The sequence below is a fragment of the Loxodonta africana genome, chromosome 12 (genome assembly GCF_030014295.1).
Source record: "Loxodonta africana isolate mLoxAfr1 chromosome 12, mLoxAfr1.hap2, whole genome shotgun sequence".
Taxonomy (NCBI): Eukaryota; Metazoa; Chordata; class Mammalia; order Proboscidea; family Elephantidae; genus Loxodonta; species Loxodonta africana.
In genome coordinates, this window is record NC_087353.1 from 77,825,372 (window position 1) to 77,848,257 (window position 22,886).

Here is a 22,886-nt window from a genome sequence, read left to right on the forward strand (position 1 = left end):
AGTATGAAAAATTAATGCATTTGACAGGCTCATCAGTAGACTTGACCCAGACAAGGAGAGGATCAGTGAAGTTGAATACAACGCAGTTTTATTCAAGACATGAAATAAAATGCAAAAAATCCAGAAGAAAGCATCCAAAAGGTGTACGACTATATCAAATGGTATAATGTGTATAATTGCAATCCCAAAAAGGAGATAAGAGAACAGAGTAAAATAAATATTGAAGAATTCATGGCAGAGAATTTTTCCAAAAGTAATACAGACATCAAGCCACAGATCCAAGAAGCTCAAAGGACATACATCAGGTTAAATACAACACACACACACACACACACACACACACACACCCCTCTAGATCTATTATATAAATTGCTGAAAATGAAAGACGAGAAAATCTTGAAGGCAGTCAGAGGGGGGAAAAAAAACAAAAAGATGCATTACCTAGAGAGGAATAAGGTTAAGAAGTACAGCCAACTTCTTATCAGAAACCTGCAAGTAAGAAGACACTAGAGTGACAGAAAAAAAGAAAAGAAAAAAAAAATCTGTCATTCCATATCCAGTGAAAAATATATTTCAAACGTGGAGAAATAAAGACAAACAACACAGGTAATTTATTCCTGGAAGACCTAACCTACGAGAAATGTTAAAGGCAGCTCTTGGGGCAACCAGGATGGGACCAGTAGATGTATCTTAGATGGCTCCTTATAGGCTTTTAAGACCCCAGTTGCTACTCACTACAGTCAGATATAGAATATCTTTATAGACTCTGTTATTACCAGTTGAGCTAGATGACCCCTGAGACCATGGTCCCTAGCCCTCAGCCCAGTAGCTCAGTCCCTCAAGGTGTTTGGATGTGTCTGTGAAGCTTCTATGACATTGCCCTGGACAAGTTTTGCTGACTTCCCCAGTGTTGTGTACTGTCTTAAACCCTTCTCCAAAGTTACCACTTACATACTATCTAGTTAGTATTTTTCCCTCCTCCCTTCCCTCCCTCATAACCATCAAAGATTGTTTCTGTGTGGAAACATTTTCATGTTTTTTTTATAATGGTGGTCTCATACAGTACTTGTCCTTTTGTAATTGACTTATTTCACTCAGCATAATGTCCTCCAGATTCGTCCATATCGTGAGGTATTTCCCAGATTCATCATTGCTTCTTCTTGTTGCAGAGTATTCTACTGTATGTGTATGCACCATAGTTTGTTTATCCATTCATCAGTTGATGGGCACTTAGGTTGTTTGCATCTTTTTACTACTGTGAATAGTAACATGCAGTGAACATGGGTGTGCATGTGTCTATTCGTGTGACGACTCTTATTTCTCTAGGATATATTCCTAGGAGTAGGATTGCTGGATCGTATCGTAATTTCTATTTCTAGCTTTTTAAGGAAGCACCATATCATTTTCCAGAATTGTTGTACCATTTTACACTCCCACCAGTGGTGCATGAGAGTTCCAGTCCCCTCACAGCCTCTCCAGCATTTCTTATTTTCTGTTTTGTTTTTTTTATTCATGCCAGTAATGTTGGGGCGAGGTGGTATCTCATTGTAATTTTGATTTGCATTTCTCTAGTGGCTAGTGGTTGCCGGCATTTCTTCACGTGTCTGTTAGCCAGCTGACTATCTTCTTTGGTGAACTATCTGATCGTATCCTTTGCCTATTTTTTAATTGGATTATTTGTCTTTTTATTGTAGAGGTGTTGGATTTTCCTGTAGATTTTAGAGATTAGACCTTTGTCAGATATGTCATAGCCAAATTTTTTTCCCCAGTCTATAGATTCTCCTTTTATTCTTTTGGTGAATTCCTTCGATGAGCAAAAGTGGTTAGTTTTTAGAAGACCCCAGTTATCTGGCTTATCTTCTGGTGTTTGTGTATTGTTAATTATTGTTTGTATGCTGTTTATGCTGTATACTTGGACCCCTAGTGTTGACTCTTTTTTTTCTTCCGTTATCTCTAAAGTTTTTAGTTTTATATTTTAAATTAGTTTTTGTGTCTGGTGTGAGGTATGAGCCCTGTTTCATTTTTTTGCAGATGGAAGTCCAGTTTTGCCAGCACCGTTTGTTAAAAAGACTGTCTTTTCCTCATTTAGTGAACTTTGTGTCTTTGTCAAAGATCAGGTGGCCGTGGGTAGATTGATTTACAACTGGGTTCTCGATTCTGTTTCATTATTCAATGTGTCTGTTGTACCAGTACCATGATGTTTTGACTACCGTAGCTGTAGAATAGGTTCTGAGGTCAGGTAGCGCAAGGCCTCCTACTTTGTTCTTCTTCTTCAGTAATGGTTATTTATGTAGCAGATTACATTGATTTTCTAATGTTGAACCATCCTTGCATATCTGGTGTGAATCCCGCTTGGTCATGGTGTATTATTTTTTTAATATGGTGCTAAGTTCTATTAGCTGGGATTTTGTTGAAAATTTTTGCACCTATATTTATGCATAATTGGTCCATAATTTTCTTTTTTGTGGTATCTTTGCCTGATTTTGGTATCGGGGTTATGCTGGCTTCATAGAATGAATTTGGAGGTGTCCCTGCCTTTTCTATGTTCTGAAATAGTTTGAGTAGTACTGGTGCAAGGTCTTCTCTGAATGTTTGGTAGAATTCTCCAATGTAGCCGTCTGAGCCAGGACCGTTTTTTTGTTGGGAGTTTTTTGTTTTTTTTTTAATTATCTTTTCAGTCTCTTCTCTTGTTACAGGTCTGTCCAGATTTTCTACCTCAGTTTTTGCTAGTTTAGGTAGGTAGTGTGTTTCTAGAAATTTGTCCATTTCCTCTAGGTTTTCAAATTTGTTGGAGTACAGGTTTTCATAATAATCTCTTCTGATCCTTTTTATTTCACTTGGATTTGTTGTAAAGTCCCCCATTTTATTTCTTACTTAGTTATTTGCTTCCTTTCCTTTTTTTTTTTTTGGTCACTTATGAGTCAGAATCGACTTGATGGCAGTGGGTTTGGTTTGGTTTGTTTTTTTTTTTGACCAGTGATTTCTTGATTTTGTTGATTCTTTCAAAAACCAACTTTTGGTATTGTTGATTCTTTATATTGTTTCTCTAATTTAATTTATTTCTGCTCTAATGTTTATTATTTTCTTTCTTCTGGTAGCTATGGGCTTCTTTTGCTGTTTTCTTTCTATTTGTTCAAATTGTCAAGCTAACATTTTGATTTTGTCCCTTCTTTTTTGATATGTGTCCCTATTGCTATAAATTGACCTCTGAGTACTGCCTTAGCTGTGTCCCAAAGATTTTAGTATGATGTGTTTTCATGCTTATTTGATTCTAGAAGTTTTTTATTTCATCTTTGATTTTTTTCTATTACCTAGTGGTTTTTAAGCAAGGTGTTTTTCAGTTTCCAGTATTTGATTTTTTTCCTTGTTCTTCCTGTTATTAATTTATTCTTTGTTGGTGTTGTGATCAGACAAGATGCTTTGTATTATCACAGTGTTCTGGATTTCGTTGAGTGTTGCTTTGTGGCCTGAGATGTGTTCTACTCTGGAGAATGTCCCATGTGCATTGAAAAAGAATATATACATTACTGCTGTTGGGTGGAGTGTTCTATATATGTCTGTGAGGTCAAGATGATTGATGGTGGCCTTTAGATATTCGGTATCTTTGTTGAGTTTTTTTCTAGGTGTTCTGTCTTTTACCTAGAGTGGTGTGTTAAAGTCTCCTTCTATTAGTGTGGAACTATCAGTTTCTCTTTTTGGTGCCATTAAAGTTTGTTTTATGTATTTTGGAGCCCTGTCGTTGGGTGCATAGATATTTATTATGGTTATGTCACCAGGGTGGACTGTCCCTTTAATCATCATATGATGTCCTTCCTTGCCTTTTATGGTGGATTTTGCCTTAAAGTTTGTTTTATCTGAGATTAGTATTTCCACTCTTCCTCTTTTTTGATTGCTGTTTGCTAGATATATATATTTTTTTCCATCCACTGATTTTTAATATATCTATGTCTTTGTGTCGAAGGTGTGTTTCTTGTAGACAGCATATTGATGGGTCATGATTTTTTATCCATTCTGTCACTCTCTCTTTATGGGTGCATTTAAGCCATTTACATTCATGTGATTATTGATAGGTGTGAGTTTATTGTTGTCATTTTGTAGTGCTTTTTGTTGTTCCTCTTACTTTCCTGCACGGAGTTCCTTTTGTTTGTGGAAATTTTTTTCTGTTTCTTTTGATATCGTAGATTTTGTACTGAAGCTTTATGTTTTTCTTCTTTATTTTGGTGAGTAGGTTTGTTAACTTTCTCTGTGGTTACCTTGAAATTTACCTTTATCTTCCTAAGTTTGAACTGGTCTTTTATTACTTGCTGTCACCTTGATTTTTTTTTTTTTTATCACCTTGACTTCCTCTCCATTTGAAAGTTCTGTATCTTCACTGTGTATCCCCCCTTTTATTGTTCTGACATTGTCGCATTTACAGATTGATGTCTCTAGTTCCCTGTTCTGAATTTTTTGGTTTTGTTTTATCCTTGAGAGTTCATTAGTTAGGCTGGTATTTGTCTAATACTGACCTGTGTCCTATTTGAGGTTGTTGTCTGATGTTGTTGGTTCTCTAACTGAAGGACTCCCTTTAATAATTCTTTTAAGTTGGTTTGGTTTTTACAAATTTTCTTAATTTCTGTTTGTCTGGAAATGTCTTAATTTTGCCATCGCATTTGAGAGAGAGTTTTGTAGGGTATGTTACTCTTGGTTGACAATTTTTTTCTTTCAAGGTTTTACATATATCTTCCTATTGCCTTCTTGCCTGAATGGTTTCTGCCAAGTAATCAGAGCTTACTCTGGTTGTTTCCCCTTTGTACATAACTTTTCATTTTTCTCGAGCCACTTTCAGAATTCTTTCTTTGTCTTTGGTTTTGGCCAGAGACACACCATGATGTATCTTGGTGACTTTCTTTTGAGGTCTGTCCTGTATGGGGGTCCACTGAGCTTCTTGGATGGTCAGCAAATCTTCAGTGATCTTCTCTGTGTTTTCCATTTTCTTCCCTTGTTCTGGAACTCCTATCACACACAAATTTTTGTTTTTGGTTACATCCCACATAGTTTGTAGGTTGTCTTCATTCTTTTCTCTGATTTTTCCTCAAAGTGGCACAGATGGATTTGTCTTCAGTTCTGCTGATTCTGTCTTCCATTGTTTCAGATTTGCTCCTAAAACCTTCTATTGCGTTGTCCATTTCTGAAATTGTGTTGTTCATCCTTTAGATTTTAATTGCTGTTTTATATGATTTCTGATTGTTTTATTTTGACATTTTGTTCTTGTATTATTTTCCTGAGTTATTGTACTGCATTGTCTGTGTTTTCCTTGATTTGGGCTATGTTTTGGTTGGTTTTGTCTGTATTTTCCATGATTTTGTCTGTGTTTTCCTTGATTTCTTTCCTAATCTCTTGGGGAACCCTGAATATTAGACTTTTGAATTCCTATCAGGTAGTTCCAATGCCATTCCTTCTGCTGGAAGTTCAACTGGTGCTTTAATTCAGGTTGCTTACTGGAGCCATCTTGTCCTGTTTTTTTAAATATGTTTTGTTACTGTCTGCTGTCTCTGAGACATTCAGGTATTATTTTCTTTATTTATTGTAGGTTGGTTTCCTGCTTTTCTGTTTTGTTTGGTTATATCTGGGCGGGTGGACCAGGTGTACTTTGTTGTTTGCTCGTCTATAGGTATGATAGTTCTCACCACCTTGTTCTGGTGTGCAGGGCCAGGCAGTCAGCTGTGATGAAGGTCCAGCAGGAAGGGAAGGGGTGTAAATGGGTCATTTGTCTGCAGCATAAAACAGGCTGGGGGCTGGAGTGGGGCCACTGCAATCTGCGGAGGGAAGGGAGGTCCCAAACCAGTGGGAAAGGGCCTGGAGTCTGGTTACCTCGGGGTCACAGTGGGTGTTGGGGGGGGTCTGTAGCTGGAGGAAAAGCCTGGGGTCCAGGCTGGGTCCTATCAGGGCCATGACAAGTGGCAGGAAGATTCCAGAGACAGTAGGAAGGGGTCTGAGGTCCAAGCTCAGTCCCTTCGGAGCTGCAACAGGTAGTGGGGAGGGGTCCAGAACCAGCAGGAAGGGGCTGGGGGTCTGGGCCAGGTCCCCTCAGGGCTGCAGCAGGTGATAGGAGGGGTCTGAAGCTGGCAGGAAGGGTCCATAGCTGGCCAGGACGGGCCTGGGGTCCAGGCTGGATCCCTAGGGGCTGCAGTGTACAGCAGGAGGGGTCCAGAGCCAGCAGTAAGGGGCCTGGGGTCTGGATCAGATCCCCTGGGAGCTGTAGCAGGTGGCAGAAAGGTTTCAGAGCTGGCGAGAAGGGTTTGAAGCTGTCAAGGAGGGGTCTGGGTTCGGTCATCTGGGTGCCATGGCAGTCAGCAGGAGGGATCCAGAGCTGGTGGGAAGGGGCCTATGGTCTGGGATGAGTCCCCTGAGTACCATGGTGGGTGGAGGGAGGGGTCCGGAGTTTAACTTTGAATTGCAACCAGCAAACATGCTCTTAACTTAATCCTGAGTGTGTACACACCAAACCTCTATCTCCTGTGGGGAATTCTGTGGAGGTGCCTTTCTGTGTGCGGGGCTGTTGACTTTATTCCAAGATGGCAACGCCAAGTCATGCCATTTGGTCAGGAACCTCCACTCGGTATCTCTGTGCCTTCCCCATTTTCTATCAGTTTCCTCTTCTCCTCAGTGACTTCCAATCTAATACTTTATCCCTTCATTTAAGGTTCAAGGTTCTAGGATTGACATCTGTATCTGTTTTACTTGGTTTTTCAGATCTTTGTTTTGGCAGGATGGCTTAATGCATCTGACTAGTCTTCCATCCTGGCTCCACTACCAAGTCTTTTTATTATTTTTAATTGCTCTGAAAGATAATTTTCTGCTTAAACCAATAAAAGTAACAATGTATTGAGGCTTATAGTACATGAAAAGATTATATGTATGACTGTAGTGGCAGAAAGAGTGGGAGAGAAAAGCTGGGAATAAATATTTTCACTACATATGAAGTGGTATAAATACTATTTGAAGTTGGACTCACTTACTTTAAAAATCATATTGTAGGCCAACTGCCAAAAAAATTAAAGATTTGTATATAACAAGTCAATAAAGGAGATAATAAATGAGTAATAAAAATGCTCATTAAAACCAGAGAAGACAGAATAGGAGGAAAAAAGAAAGACTAAATACAACAAATAGAAAATAGCTACCGAAAAGGTAGATTTTAATCCAAATATATGATTACTAAATTTAAACATAGCAGCTGAAAGTCAGTAATTATCAGATTGAATGAAAAAGAAAAACCCTACTATATGCTAAATACAAGAAACCCACTTTAAAGACTTAAATAGGTTAAAAATACATGGCTGGTGAAAGATATACTGCACAAATACTAACCAAAAGAAAAGCTGAAGTATCTATATTAACAAAATAGATTTCAGAACAAGGAGTGAAGAGGGACATTGCATAATGATAATAGTTAACAAACCTACACCTGTGTACATCTAATAACAGCTTAAAAATACATGAGGCAATAACTGATAGATATGAAAGGAGAAAAAGACAATTTGACAACTCTCTTTGCACACTTTGACTTTATTCTGTCAATATTTCATAGAACAAATACGTAGAAAATATGGTAGGGTGTACTTGGATAATCTAGGTTAATCTCTCCATGTTTAAGGTTCATAACCTTAATTACACTGCAAAATCCCTTTTGCTATGTTACCTAATATATTCACATGTTCCAGGGGTTTAGTGTGGATAACTTTAGGGGGACATTCTGCTTATCACAAAACAATATAAAAAAGCCTTCACCCTAGACAAGCACTGTTAAAACTTTGGAATATGTTCCTTTCTTTGTCTCCTTCTCTGTGCATACAAATTTGTGTGTGTGCATACACACACACACACACACACACACGCAGACCTTTGGCTGACTAAAGGAGTTTCTAGTTTAAAACATCTTTTATCTCAAATAGCCAATCTGTAAGTATTACTCTTGCAGGATTTGCAAAGCATCATGTGTTAACTAAATCATATTTCATTAGCAATTTTGTATTGTTAAAACTTGAAATATCTGGCTACAGCCAAATATTTCTGAAAAATACTCGTGGTTTTACCACACTGGGGACTTTATTTTTCCTACTTCTGAGAGTTTACAGTTGGGTTTAAAAAAAAAATGCAAGCACATTTTTCTAATATTCCTGGAAATAGGATATAATAGAAGAGATCTTAATCTCAGTGCTTTAAGGTTTAATTTGAAATGTTTTCTATTTTGGTTCAGTACCAGGTATGGTATTAAGAGAAAGACCTCTGAACTTGGGAGAAATAAGTTTGAATCCCAATATTGCCTCTTACTAACTGTATAATTTTGATCAAGACACTTGACTTTCTGAGCCTTGATTTTCTCATTTATAAGATGGAGATGATATTGACTATTTATAGAAGCTATATTGCTGATATGTAATATTTGGTTTGTGTTGACTTTCCAACAGGAGTACCAGCTCATCATTGGACTCAGAAACTGGATTATTTGGGCTGCTTATTTCTTCACATTCTTACTTTTACATATCATTATTATCTCTTTGATATGCGTGTTATTCTTTACCAAGGCAAGTGTCTAGTTAAATGCCGTCCAATACAATCTGAGTTATGTATGTAATATTAAATATTTGATAGCCACTAGAAATAAAAAGGTAAGAAGAAACAGGTGAAAATTATTTTGATAATATATTTAATTTAACCTAATATATCCAAAATATTATTATTTCAACATTGTAACCAATTGAAAATCAAAAGAGCTCTTTACAGCACTCTTTTCACAGCGTCTCTAAAATCTGGTATGTATTTTATATTTACAACACATCTCAATTCGGATACCAGATTTTCATTAGAAATACTTGAATCTGTATTTGATACAGTCTCAGTTCTTGAAATTAAATTCAAAATAATTAAAATTCAGTTCCTCAGTCACTCTAACCACATTTCAAGTGCTAAGTAACTACCTGTTCTTAGTGGCTGTGACAGTACAGTTGGTTGCAGTCTGCTGTAGCTATCCTTTGAAAGTGAAAAAATAATTATGGTATAGGCTAATTGGTCTCAGGTTGCCAAGAGGATGAAATGTGGTTTTCATTGTCTCTACTGTGGAAACTCAGAAGCTGCTGAATCTCTCAGCAGGATTTAAACCATTCTGTAAGAAATTAGTTAACTTTCCATCTCATTCAGTTTCAGTCATTAACCAGTGTGATCTGTATCATTAGGGCTATCGTTTTCTCCCTCCTCCCTTCTTTTTATGTGATACCACTTACTGCGTAACTCACCTGACTTCCTAATTGTTTCATTGTAGGTTATAGATAAGCCAATCTTCTACCACAGTGACTATAGTTCCATCTTTGTCTTTTTTATGTGTTACGCCATTGCTTCAATATTCTTCGGCTTTATGGTTAGCACACTCTTCAGTAAAGGTGAGTCTGAGACTCCTTTTGTGATAGAACCACTTTTAATTGTCCAAAATAGAATCGTATTTGGGAGCTCCTTCTAGCCCTTCCTGTATAGCCTCTGCTTACATTCCAACAGAAGAGACGAATGGCACACGAAATGATTTGACAGGAAGTGCAGAGAGCATTGAAAGTGATAAGGCCCAGTGCGTACATAAGAAGAGAGTATAAAATAAAATTGTGACCAGCTGGAACTTAGGGTACACTAAACAATGCTCCCTGCAGAAGTTGCTTTTAAATCACTTCTGAAATCAAGTCAGGGGATGGAGATATTCATTCATTCACTCATTCAGCAAGTCCTTTGTGCACTTACCATGTGTCAAGACTATATCTCATATTTAAAGGTAAAATGAAAATTGGTTCCTTGCTCACATGAGTGAAATATGTGTGGCCAGATAACCCCAGATTGGTCTAATTAGAAATTCTGTAGAAATGATTCTCTGCTGATAATTTTTTTTTAATTATTCCCCAAAATATTAAATAATTTCTTTTTTTTAGGCCGTATATGTTTCTTATATATTTCTTCTATATGAAACCATCAGAATATCAACCCTAGTAATCCATTTTAGGGTACAAATATAAAATTTAACAGCTAAGACTTTTAAATATCACAGGTATTTTAACTGTTTAATATACTACGGCAAATATTATTCACAATTATGCAGAAAGAATAACACAACAGGCCTGAGACTTCTATCCTTAGAGAGCCTTGCTTGAAAGATTGGCCCTTGGCTGGTCCTAAGAATGTAGATTTTGGAAGGGTTCCCACCATTCCTTAAATGATAAGAGTGGTTCACTGTGCCTAAGTTCTTTGTGGAAACAGTATGGCTTATGCTGAACACCTGCTTTCTTCCGGGAGTATTGAATTTTGGTGTTAGGCAGAGGATGCATGTGCAAAAATGTTCCACACTATTCCACGTGTGTTGTCATAGTTCATTGCTGGAAGAATTAAGTGCAACCTGTGTGATTCTACTGGAAAAGGACTCTTGGAAGTGTGCGCCTGGTTTCCTCCACACTTTGTCCCATGGTCTTATCACTTTGTTGATACTGCTTTATATCTTAGCCATGGTTATGCCAGTCTTAGCCATGGTTATGCCAGTATGCTGAGGTCTGTGAGACTCTCAGCGAATCATCAAAGCTTAGAGTGATCTTGAGGATCTTTGACACAAACACCTAGATCTTATTCATGATGTGTAATTATTTCTATACACCTCTGGATTCACTTTATTAATATTTTGTTGAGGATTTTTGCATCTAAGTTCATGAGATATTGATCTGTATAGCCATTCCTTTCTATGGTTTTCTTTTTTGTACTTAAATGGTTTGGTGTCAGGGTATACTTGCTTCATAAAATGTCTTGGGAAGTTATTACCTCCCCTTCTATATTCTGGAAGAGATGGTATAAAATTGTTGTTAATTATTATTTAAATGTTTGATAGAATCCCTAGGTGAAACCATCTAGGCCTTGAGTTTTTTTTGTTTTTTTGCAGCGTCTTTTTTTTATTGTGCATTCAATTTTGTTAATGGTTATAGGGCTAAGCAGATTGTCTATTTCATCTTCATTGAGTTTTGGTAGTTTGTGAGTTTCAAGAATTGGTCCATTTTTTTCTAAGGTGTCAAATATATTAGGGTAAAGTTGGACATTGTATTCCCTTTATTAGCTTTTTAATGGCTGCAGGACCTATAGTGGAATCCCCTCTTTAATTCTTTTTTTTTTTAATTTTTATTGAGCTTCAAGTGAACGTTTACAAATCAAGTCAGTCTGTCACATATAAGTTTATATGCACCTTACTCCATACTCCCACTTGCTCTCCCCCTAATGAGTCAGCCCTTCCAGTCTCTCCTTTCGTGATAATTTTGCCAGCTTCCAACCCTCTCTACCCTCTCATCCCCCCTCCAGACAGGAGATGCCAACACAGTCTCAAGTGTCCACCTGATACAAATAGCTCACTCTTCATCAGCATCTCTCTCCTACCCACTGTCCAGTCCCTTCCATGTCTGATGAGTTGTCTTCGGGAATGGTTCCTGTCCTGGGCCAACAGAAGGTTTGGGGACCATGACCGCCGGGATTCCTCTAGTCTCAGTCAGACCATTAAGTATGGTCTTTTTGTGTTTTGGGGTCTGCATCCCACTGATCTCCTGCTCCCTCAGGGGTTCTCTGTTGTGCTCCCTGTCAGGGCAGTCATCAGTTGTGGCCGGGCACCAACTAGTTCTTCTGGTCTCAGGATGATGTAGGTCTCTGGTTCATGTGGCCCTTTCTGTCTGTTGGGCTCATAGTTATCGTGTGACCTAGGTGTTCTTCATTCTCCTTTGCTCCAGGTGGGTTGAGACCAATTGATGCATTTTAGACGGCCGCTTGTTAGCATTTAAGACCCCAGACGCCACCTTTCAAAGTGGGATGCAGAATGTTTTCATAATAGAATTATTTTGCCAATTGACTTAGAAGTCCCCTTAAACCATGGTCCCCAAACCCCTGCCCTTGCTCCACTGACCTTTGAAGCATTCAGTTTATCCTGGAAACTTCTTTGCTTTTGGTCCAGTCCAGTTAAGCTGACCTTCCATGTATTGAGTATTGTCCTTGAGTATTGTCCTTCCCTTCACCTAAAGTAGTTCTTATCTACTAACTAATCAGTAAAACACCCTCTCCCACCCTCCCTCCCTCCCCCTCCTCGTAACCACAAAAGTATGTGTTCTTCTCAGTTTATACTATTTCTCAAGATCTTATAATAGTGGTCTTATACAATATTTGTCCTTTTGCCTCTGACTAATTTCGCTCAGCATAATGCCTTCCAGGTTCCTCCATGTTATGAAATGTTTCACAGATTCGTCACTGCCCTCTTTAATTCTTTTCCCCCCTTCTTTGTATCATATATAATCTCCTTCGTGGTTTGTTTTTTTTTTTTGCAATAAATGTATATGTATATTTATATATGTAACAAGACATTTGCCATTTCAACATGCTTCACGTGTACAATTCACTAATATTAATTATGTTTATCATGTTGTTCAACCATCACCATTGTCTGTTTCCAAATTTTTCCATCATCCTTAACAGAAGCTCAGTGTCCCCTAAGCAGTGAGCCTCTGCTCCCCCTCCCTCCTGCCTGCCCTTAGTAACTACAAATAAACTTTGGTCGCCATACGCTTGCCTGTTCTAGATATTTCATATGAGTGAGATCATATAATGTTTGGCCTTTGGCGACTGACTTATTTGACTCAACATAGTGTTTTCACAGTTTGTGTTGTAGCATGTATCAAGACTTCGTTTCTCTTTATGAATAAGTAATATTCCATTTTAAGTATTACCACATTTTATTTATCCATTCAGTTAGGCTGTTTCCACCTTGTGGCCATTGTGAATAGTGCTGCAGTGAACATTGGTGTACAGGTATCTCTTTGCATTCCTGTGTTCAAGTCTTTTGGGTATATACCTAGGAGTGGAATTGCTAAATCATTTTATGTCTAACTTTTTGAGAAACCTCCACCTTTTTCCACAGTAGCTGACCATTTTAAAGTCCCACCATCAATGGGTGAGTGTTCCAGTTTCTCCACATCCTTGCTAATACCTGTTGTTTTGCTTTTTAAAAATCATATCCACCTTAGGGGGTGTGAAGTGATAACCTTCTTGTGATTTGCATTTCTCTAATAACAAAATACAGCATTTTGAAGAATGGAAATGCCAAAACACTTAATGGTTGTCGTGTGGAAACTGTATATGAATTAAGAGGCATTTGTTCAAACAGAAAAAGGGGATACTGCGTGGTTCAGAATTGGAAAAAGTATGCAGCGAGGTTGTTTTCTTTCACCTAACTTATTCAGTCTGAATGCTACACAAATAATTTGTAAATCTGGGCTATGTGAAGAAGAACGTGGCATCAGGATTGGTGGAGGAACTTATTAAGAACCTGTGATATGCATATGACAAAAACTTGTTGTTAAGTGCCATCGAGTCTATTCTGACTTACAATGCCCCTATGTACAAAAGAACAAAACACTAACCTGGTCCTGTACTATCCTCTCAATCCTTGCTGTGTTTGAGCCCATTTTTGCAACTACTGTGTCAAACTATCTTGTTGAAGGCCTTCCTCTTTTTCACTGACCCTCTGCTTTACCAAGCATGATGTCCTTCTCAAGGGACTGATCCCGCCTGGTAACATGTCCAAAGTATGTGAGACAACGTATCGCCATCTTTGCTTCTGAGGAGCATTCTGGCTGTATTTCTTCCAAGACAGATTTGTTCATTGTTCTGGCAGTCCATGGTGTATTCAATATCCTTCACCAACACCATAATTCAAATGCACCAATTATTCTTTGGTCTTCCTTATTCATTGTCCAGCTTTTGCATGCATTATGAGGACACTTAAAATACCATGGCTTGGGTCAGGCACACCTTAGTCCTTAAAATGACATCTTTGCTTTTTAACACTTTAAACAGGCCTTTTGCAGCACATTTGCCCAGTGCAAAACGTCATTTGATTTCTTACATCCCAAAAATGAAGGCAGATTGAAGCATTTACTGATATAAGTCAAAGACTACATACAGCCTTTAGTATGGATTACACCAGAATTGAAGAAACTGAAAATCCTCACAACTGGACCAATTAGCAACATCATGATAAATGAAGAAGAAGTTATCAAGGATTTTCATTCTACTCGGATCAACAGTTAACATCCAAGAAGAAGCAGGCAAGAAATCAAACTATGTATTGCATTAGGCAAATCTGCTCAGCAAACTGGTCCAAAACCAAGTCCGTTGCTGTTGAGTCAATTCCAACTCATAGCAACCCTATAGGACAGGGTAGAACTGCCCCATAGGGTTTCCAAGGAGCACCTGGTGGATTCGAACTGCCAGTCTTCTGGTTAGCAGCTATAGCTCTTAACCCCTACGCCACAAGAGTTTCCTGCTCTTTAAAGTTTTAAAAAGCAAAGATACCACTTTGGTGACTAAGGTGGGCCTGACCCAAGCCATGGACTTTTCAGTTACCTCATATGCATGTGAAAACTGGATAATGGAAAAGCAAGACAGAAGAATTGATGCATTCGAATTGTGGGGTTAGGAAAGAATATTGAATATACCATGGACTGCCAGAAGAATGAACAAATCAGTCTTAGAAGAAATACAACCAGAATATTCCTTATAACCAAGAATGGCAAGACTTCTACTCACTTTCTTTGGACACATCATCAGGAAAGACCAATAACTAAAAAAGGACATCATGGTTGGTAAAGAAAAGCATCAGCAAAAATGAGAAACCCTCCATGAGATGGATTGACACAATAGACAGAACAATGGCCTCAAACATACTGATGATCAAGAAGATGGTTCAGAGTCAGGCAACATTTTGTTCTGTTATACATAAGGTCGCTATGAGCTGGAGCTGACTCAAACAGCACCTAACAGTAACAACAAATGACTAGTGATACTGAGCATTTTTTCATGTGTTTAGAAATAGAAATCTGAATAGATCAGTAACAAAGAGACTGAGTTGAACATGTAGAAATTTCAAATGTTTTGTTGTGAGTGTGTGTATGTGTATACACACACCCCCAAAAAACAAACCTGTTGCTTTTGAGTCGATTCCAGCTCACAGCAACTCCGTAGGACGGAGTAGAACTGCCCCATGGGGTTTCCGAGGAGTAGCTAGTAGATTCGAACTGCTGACCTTTTGGTTAGCAGCCAAGCTCTCTTTACCACTGTGCATCCAGGGCTCCGTGTGTGTGTGTGTCTGTGTGTCTATATATGTATTCATATATATGTGTGTGTATATATATACACACACCACAATAAAACAAAAATCAAAACAACAAAAAAATTTAAAAACAAATTTAAAAAACTTCCCTTCATCTCAACATAAAGAAAACAAAAATCCTCACAACTGGACCAATAAGCCACACCATGATAAATGGAGAAAAGATCGAAGTTGTCAAGAGTTTCATTTTACTTGGAGCCACAATCAACACCCATGAAAGCAGCAGTCAAGAAATCAAAAGACACATTGCATTGGGCAAATCTGCTGCAAAAAACCTCTTTAAAGCGTTGAAAAGCAAAGGCGTCACCTTGAAGACTAAGGTGTGCCTGATCCAAGCCATGGTGTTTTCAGTCGCTTCCTTGTGCATACGAAAGCTGGACAATGAATAAGGAAGACCGAAGAAGAATTGATGCCTTTGAATTGTGGTGTTGGTGAAGAATATTGAATATATATACCATGGACTGCCAAAAGAACGAACAAACCTGTCTTGGAAGAAATACAACCAGAATGCTCCTTAGAAGCAGGGATGGTGAAACTATGGGTCACATACTTCGTACATGTTATCAGGAGGGATCAGTCCCTGTAGAAGGACATCATGCTTGGTAAAGTAGAGGGTAAGCGAAAAAGAGGAAGACCTTCAATTACATGGATTGACAAAATAGCTGCAACAATGGGCTCAAGCATAAAAACGGTTGTGAGGATGGTCCAGGATCAGGCAGTGTTCCGCTCTGTTGTACATAATGTTGCTATGAGTCGGGACTGACTCGATGGCACCTAACAACAGCAGCACAGAGAAAATTCCATGGCCAGATGACTTCACTAATGGATTCTACCAAGCATTAAAGGAAGCAATAATACCAGTTCTATACAGGCTCTTCCAGAAAATTAAAGAGGAAGGAATACTTCAGAACTTATTATTTGTGGTTATCATTATTCTGGTACCAAAACCAGATATACATGTTTTAAAAAACTCTAAAAACTACAGAGTAATTTCACTCATTAACCTACCTGCAAAAACTTGGCATATTTTAGCAAATCAGTTCTAAAATTATATAAAAAGATAAATAGTTCATGACCAAATGGGGTTTATTTGAGGAATGAAAAGTTGTTTAACATTTGAAAATTAATGTAATTCGCCATATTAATTTTTTTTCTAAAATATGATCATCTCAAAAGAAAGCCTGAATAAATGCAGCAATATACTGACTCATGGATCAGAAAGCTCAATATTTTAAAGTTGTCAGTTTGCCTCAGTTTGACCTCTAACTTCAGTGTAACTCCGATCAAAATATTAGCTGACTATCTTATAGAAATGACATGCTGATAATAAAATCGTATGGAAATGCAAAGTAAGTCTGAAAAAGAACAAATTGGAAATGATAACATCTCATTTTAAGAATTATTATAAAGTTTGATATATATAAGTATTATAAAGACATTGTGGAATTGGCACCAAGGTAGACACATAAATCAGTGAAACAGAGTAGAGAGCCCAGAAGTAGATCTGCACATAAACGGAGTATTTATTTTTCACAGAAGTTCAAAGGCACCTCAGGGGAAAAGGATAGTCTTTTGAGCAAATGTTGGAATAATTGGAAATCCATACGCATATACAAAAATTAACTTAAGATGGCTCATACACATAAATGTAAAACTTTAAAACTTCTAGAAAAAAAATTAGAACAAATTGTGCCCTTGGGTTAGACAAAGATTTCTTAGGTACAACACTAAAAGAATAAGGCATAAAAGGAAAAAGTGAAACATTGGACTTCAGCAAAATTTAAAACCTATGATCTTCAAAATACACTGTTAAGAGAATGGAAAGACAAGCCAGACTGACAGAAAATATTTGCAGAACATTATTTGATAAAATATTTGTAATCAGAGTATTTGACGAATGATAAAAATCAATAAACAAAAATTTGACAGTTTCGAACGGACTCTTCACCAAAGAAGTTATACAGATGGCAAACAAACACATGACAAAAATGCTTAACATTATAAATCAGTATTGTTAGTTGCCGTTGAGTTGGTTCCCACTCACGATGACCCCATATTTGCAGGGTAGAACTCCTTAGGGTTTTCAAGGTTATAACCTTTCAGAAGGAGGTCATTAGGCCTGTCTTCCGAGGAGGCCCTGCGTGGGTTTGAACCACCAACCTTTTGGCTAGTAGTCAAGCATTTAACCAGAAATCCTCATGAATGTATGTTGCTGTTGCTGTTAGGTGCCATCGAGTCAATTCTAACTGACCGTATAGGACAGAGTAGTACTGCCCCGTATGGTTGCCTGGGCTGTAATCTTTACAAGAGCACACCCAGGTCTTTTCTCCCACAAAAAATCTGGTGAGTTCAAACTGCTGACCTTTTGGTTAGCAGACCAGTGCTTAACCGTTGCACCACCAATTAATAGGGAGCTGTAAATTTAAGCCACAATGAGATACCACTACCTACTTATTAGAGTAACCAAAATTAAAAATATTGGCAATATCAAGTGTTGGCAAAGGTGTTGAAGAACTATAACTCTCTGACCAGAATGTAAAATAGGACAATGACTTGGAAAAACAGTGTGGTTGTTTTTTAAAAAGTTGAACATTTACCTACCATGTTATCTAGCCATTCTACTCCTAGTTATTTATCCAAGAGAAATAAAGTATTTGTTCACAGAAATACCTTGTATACCAATATTCATAACAGCTTTATTTGTAATAGCCAAAATCTGTCAACAACCCAGATGTTCTTTATCAAGTGAATGGATTAAAAAATTGGGGTATATACGTGCAATGGAATACTACTCAGCAATAAAAAGGAATGAGCTGTTGATTCATGCAGCAATGTAGACAAGTGTCACAATAATTACACCAAGTGAAAGGCACAAAACAGAGTGTTGTGTAATTCCATTTATGTATAACTCTAGAAAATGCAAACTATAGTGAGAGAAAGCAGATAAATGCTTACCTGGAGACAGGGAGGGAAGAGTGGAGCAGCTGGGAGAGATTACAACAGGGCATGAAGGGACTATATGTATACATACATACATATTTATTTATCAAATTGCATAGTAAATATGTTTTATACCTCAATAGAGCTTTCTCTTTTTTTTTGTAAGTTTGGTTGATTTAACAGTAAAGCCATTTGAGCCTAGAGATTATGGGAATTTTATTACAAATTCAGTCTGTATAAGACTATTATAATGGCTGCTAACCAAATGGTCAGCAGTTCAAATCTGCCAGGAGCTCCTTGGAAACTCTATGGGGCAGTTCTACGCTGTCCTATAGGGTCGCTATCAGTTATAATGGTATATTCTTATTTGTCAGTTTTGGTAATTAGTGCCTTTGGAGGGTTATGTCCATTTCATTAGTTTCTAATTTGTCAGATTGGAATCTCATTTGTCATAGTCTCATATACTATTTCATGTCTGTGTGATCTGTAACCTTTGTCCAATTTCATTCCTTACATTGATTATTTTTACTTTCTTTTTCTTGATCCATCTAATTAGACATTTATCAATTTTGCTGATCTTTACAGAAAACCAGCTTTTGGTTTTTTTGTTTGTCTGTCTTGTCTGTTTTTATATTAATTGTTAATCTTAATTATTCTTTCACTCCTACTTTTTTGGTTTTAATTTGCTTTTCTTTTTCTGGCTTCTTAAGGTGAAAACTTATGTCATTAATTTTAGACTTTTTTTCTTTTCTAATATAAAAATTTAAAGCTATAAATTCCCCTCAGTGTACTGCCTTAGCTTCAGCTCTCAAATTTGGGTGTGTTGTGTTTGCATTTTTATTCAGCTCAAAATATTTACTAATTTCCCTTGTGGTTGTTTCCTTGGTCCATGGGTTATTTAGAAATGTGCTTCCAAATATTTGAACATTTTTTAGATGTCTTTTTGTTATTAAATTCTATCTTAATCCTGTACTTGTCAGAGCATATATGCTATGTGATACCAATCTTCATGAATTTATTGAAATTTGTGAATTTATAACAGCATATGACCTATTTTTGGTATTCTTCAATGTTGCCCTGGAACAAATGTGTTTTCTGCCAACGTTTCTATCATTGTCCACCATATGTGTTTCTTTTCTTTGGCTGCTTTCAAATTCTTATTGATTGTTTTCAGCAATTTCACTATCATGTGCGTGGATGTGGATTTATTTGTATTTATCCTGCTTGGTATTTGCCGAACTACTTGGACAAAAAATATATGAAGACATAAAATATGAAACCTTCACAAGTTTGAGAAACAGTACCAAATATTTTTGTCCCATTCTCACTCTCTTTTCCTTTTGAGACTTCAATTACACATTCTTTCCATTTAAAATTATCCCACCAGTCCATGAGACTCTCTTAATTCTTTTTCGAGGATCTCTGTATCTCTCCCTCCCTCTTTCTCCCCCCAGACTGAATATTTCTATTAATGTGTCTTCGTATTTATTCTTCTGGAATTTTCAATCTTCTCTTAAGCTTATGCAATAAATTTTTCATTTTAGTTATTGTACTTTCCAGTTCCATTTGGCTCTTTTTTAGTTTTTTTTTTTTTTTTTTTGTCTTCTGAGATTTCCTGTTTACTCATTAAGGTATTTTTCCTTTACTCTTTGAACAGTCACAATATCTGTTCTAAAATTCTTCCTCTGTTAATGCCAACATCTCTGCCATCTATGGATTCATTTATCTCTATTGACTGCTTTTTTTTTTAATTATTGCTAATATTCACTGGTATCTCTACATTACTGGTAATTTTATTGTGTGCTAGGCATTGTTGATGTTACACTATGAAGGCTCTAAAGAGTGTTGATTTTTATTCTAGGAATCAGTTCACTTTTACTGCATGATCACCTAGTACGCGTGAAAGCTTGACTTTTTATTTTCTGTGAAAATCCTGGAGTTTTTCCCAAGCCCTTTTAGCTTCTTGGTACTCAAATCACAAAGTTCTCATATCCAAAATATATAAAGAAATCCTATAAATCTGGGATACTCAAACTACAGCCCTCATTTAGTGCTTTGTTTTAGTCTATAAAGTTATTTATAATTCAGGATTTTTCAGATTGCTTTAAACCGACCTTGTAATTCTTTTCTTATTTGCAGCTAATCTGGCTGCTTCTGTTGGAAGCTTCCTGTTTTTTGCCACTTTCTTTCCATTTAACGTCATGATTGAATACTATGGAGAGATAACTCTTGCCAGGAAGTTGGCTTCCTGTCTTAGCTTAAATGTTGCATTGGCAATGGGGATTAATCTTCTGCTCAAGTTGGAAATGAAAGGTGAGCATTTGCCTTACAAATTTTGCCTTTGCTGATTCAATTCCTGGAAAGTTACAGTGAACTATTGTGGGTGAGACACTGTGTGAGGAGGTAAGAGAGTTATCAGATTTATTTTTCCTGCATTTGTTTATTTAATAAAGACATTATAGATGAACTGGTAAAAAATTAAAGTGTATGAAATTAAAAGTTCCTCGTCTCTCCAGAGCAAACCCCCCAGTTACACTCCCAAATGAAATAATTTTATAACTGCTGTTCTACAGTATGTTTTATTGACTTAATAATATTATCTTGGACCTCTTCCCATGTAGATGTACACTTTATTCCTTTTTTTTTTTAATTTTTATTATGCTTTAAGTGAAAGTTTACAAATCAAGTCAGTCTCTCATATGAAAACTTATATATGCCTTGCTATATACTACTGGTTGCTCTCCCTCTAATGAGACAGCACAGTCCTTCTCTCCACCCTCTATTTCTGTGTCCATTCAGCCAGCTTCTGTCTCCCTCTGCCTTCTCATCTCCCCTCCAGACAGGAGCTGCCCACATAGTCTCATGTGTCTACTTGACCAAAGAAGCTCACTCCTCACCAATATCATTTTCTAAAAAAAAAATTTATTTTTTTATAGTCCAGTCCAAGCCCTGTCTGAAGAGTTGGCTTCAAGAATGGTTCCTGTCTTGGGCTAACAGAAGGTCTGGGGACTATGACCTCCAAGGTCCTTCTAGTCTCAGTCAGACCATTAAGTCTGGTCTTTTACAAGAATTCGAGGTGTGCATCCCACAGCTATCCTGCCTTTTTGGGAGTTCTTTGCCATGTTCCCTGTCAGGGCAGTCATCGGTTGTAGCCAGGCACCATCTAGTTCTTCTGGTCTCAGGCTGATGTAGTCTCTAATTTACATGGCCCTTTCTGTCTCTTGGGCTCATAATTACCTTGTGTCTCCGGTGTTCTTCATTCTCCTTTGTTCCAGGTGAGTTGAGACCAATTGATGGATCTTAGATGGCTGCTTGCTAGTGTTTAAGACCCCAGACCCACTCTCCAAAGTGGGAAGCAGAATGTTTTCTTAATAGATTTTATTATGCCAGTTGACCTAGATGTCCCTTGAAACCATGGTCCCAAACCCCTGCCCCTGCTACTCTGGCTTTTGAAGCGTTCAGTTTATTCAGGAAACTTCTTTGCTTTTGATTTAGTCCAGTTGTGCTGACCTCTCCTGTATTGTGTGTTGTCTTCCCCTTCACCTAAAATAGTTCTTTTCTATCTAATTTATACTTTATTCTTTTACAAAGCTGTTTAATATTGTACTATAAAGAGGTATCATAATTAATTAACTAGTTCTCAAGCAATGTACATTTAGATAGTTTCCATTTTTTTTGCTCTTACCCACAATTTACACATACTTTTTCTCGTATGCATATTTATCTGAAAAATAAATCCCTGGACATAAAAATGCTCTCTCAGAAGACATTTATATATTTTTATTGATATTACAATAACCTTCAAAAAGAGTATAGCAATTTATTCTCCCACTAACAGTAGATTGGAGTTTTTCCACATCCTTTCCAATAAAGCATTATACTATTCCCATATAAAAAGGAAATTTAGCTTCCCTATTTCCTATAATTAGTTTTCCTCCAACCTCTATCCTACTGGGTTGTAGGGGTGAGGAAACTAAACGCAATATAAGTCTGATCCAACAATTTATTCATACTCTTCTTAATGAGTCATTCTTTCAGACTTCTCTCTTCTCCTTGTATTCTTTAAGATGATATATGTAGGGGATACAAATTTATGAACTCTCTTATAGTGGAGTGAAATGAGGTTCTCCAATCTGTATGTAATCCTTTGGATCTTTTGCCTCTGTGGTAGAGTGCCTAACCTGAGCTGTATATGAACCCTTACAAAGTGAAGTATGATTACTCATGTGTGGCCCATGTAGCACAGTGTGCTGGTACCCCCTCTACTGGAGAGGATGATTGTGACCATTTGGCCTAACCTTAAAGTCCTGATTCAATTTTCTGCCATCCATTGGCTCTCTCTGAGCCTCTTTGGCGTTCACAAACACTTGGAAATTTCTGAAAGTTTTGAATACCGTATTTAAGGTATGGGGAGCCAGGAGCACTGCGAGGTGTCCATTTATCTAGCCACCTCATACTGCCAATACCAATGCCAGTACCATACAATGTTGAATATTTCTACATAATCCCACCTCCACTTTTCCCAGGGTTCCCCCTAAGACATGAAAATCTGGGACCATGTATCTGTTTGTTCCCCTTTCACTCTTTTCATACTTGGAGTGGGGGTGCTGGCTCTCCTCGTCTTCCTTTCTAGAATGAAATCAGCCACTTCCCAAAATGACATTGACACTGCTGGCTTCCCAGGGCACATAACGCCAAATGGACTTACTGGTCCAGGCCCATAAATTGGGAGATATTTAAA

At 37.4% G+C, this 22,886-nt stretch overlaps 1 protein-coding gene across 1 annotated transcript in view; it reads left to right on the forward strand.

Moving 5' to 3' along the window:
- The window catches only part of LOC100671410 (phospholipid-transporting ATPase ABCA3-like), a 253,632-nt gene that overhangs the window by 39,830 nt on the left and 190,916 nt on the right, over positions 1-22,886 (forward strand). The window contains exons 6-8 of the mRNA XM_003418893.2: positions 8,454-8,576; positions 9,317-9,422; positions 20,285-20,458. Coding sequence (XP_003418941.1) covers positions 8,454-8,576; positions 9,317-9,422; positions 20,285-20,458 — 403 coding nt within the window. The remainder of the gene's footprint in view (positions 1-8,453; positions 8,577-9,316; positions 9,423-20,284; positions 20,459-22,886) is intronic.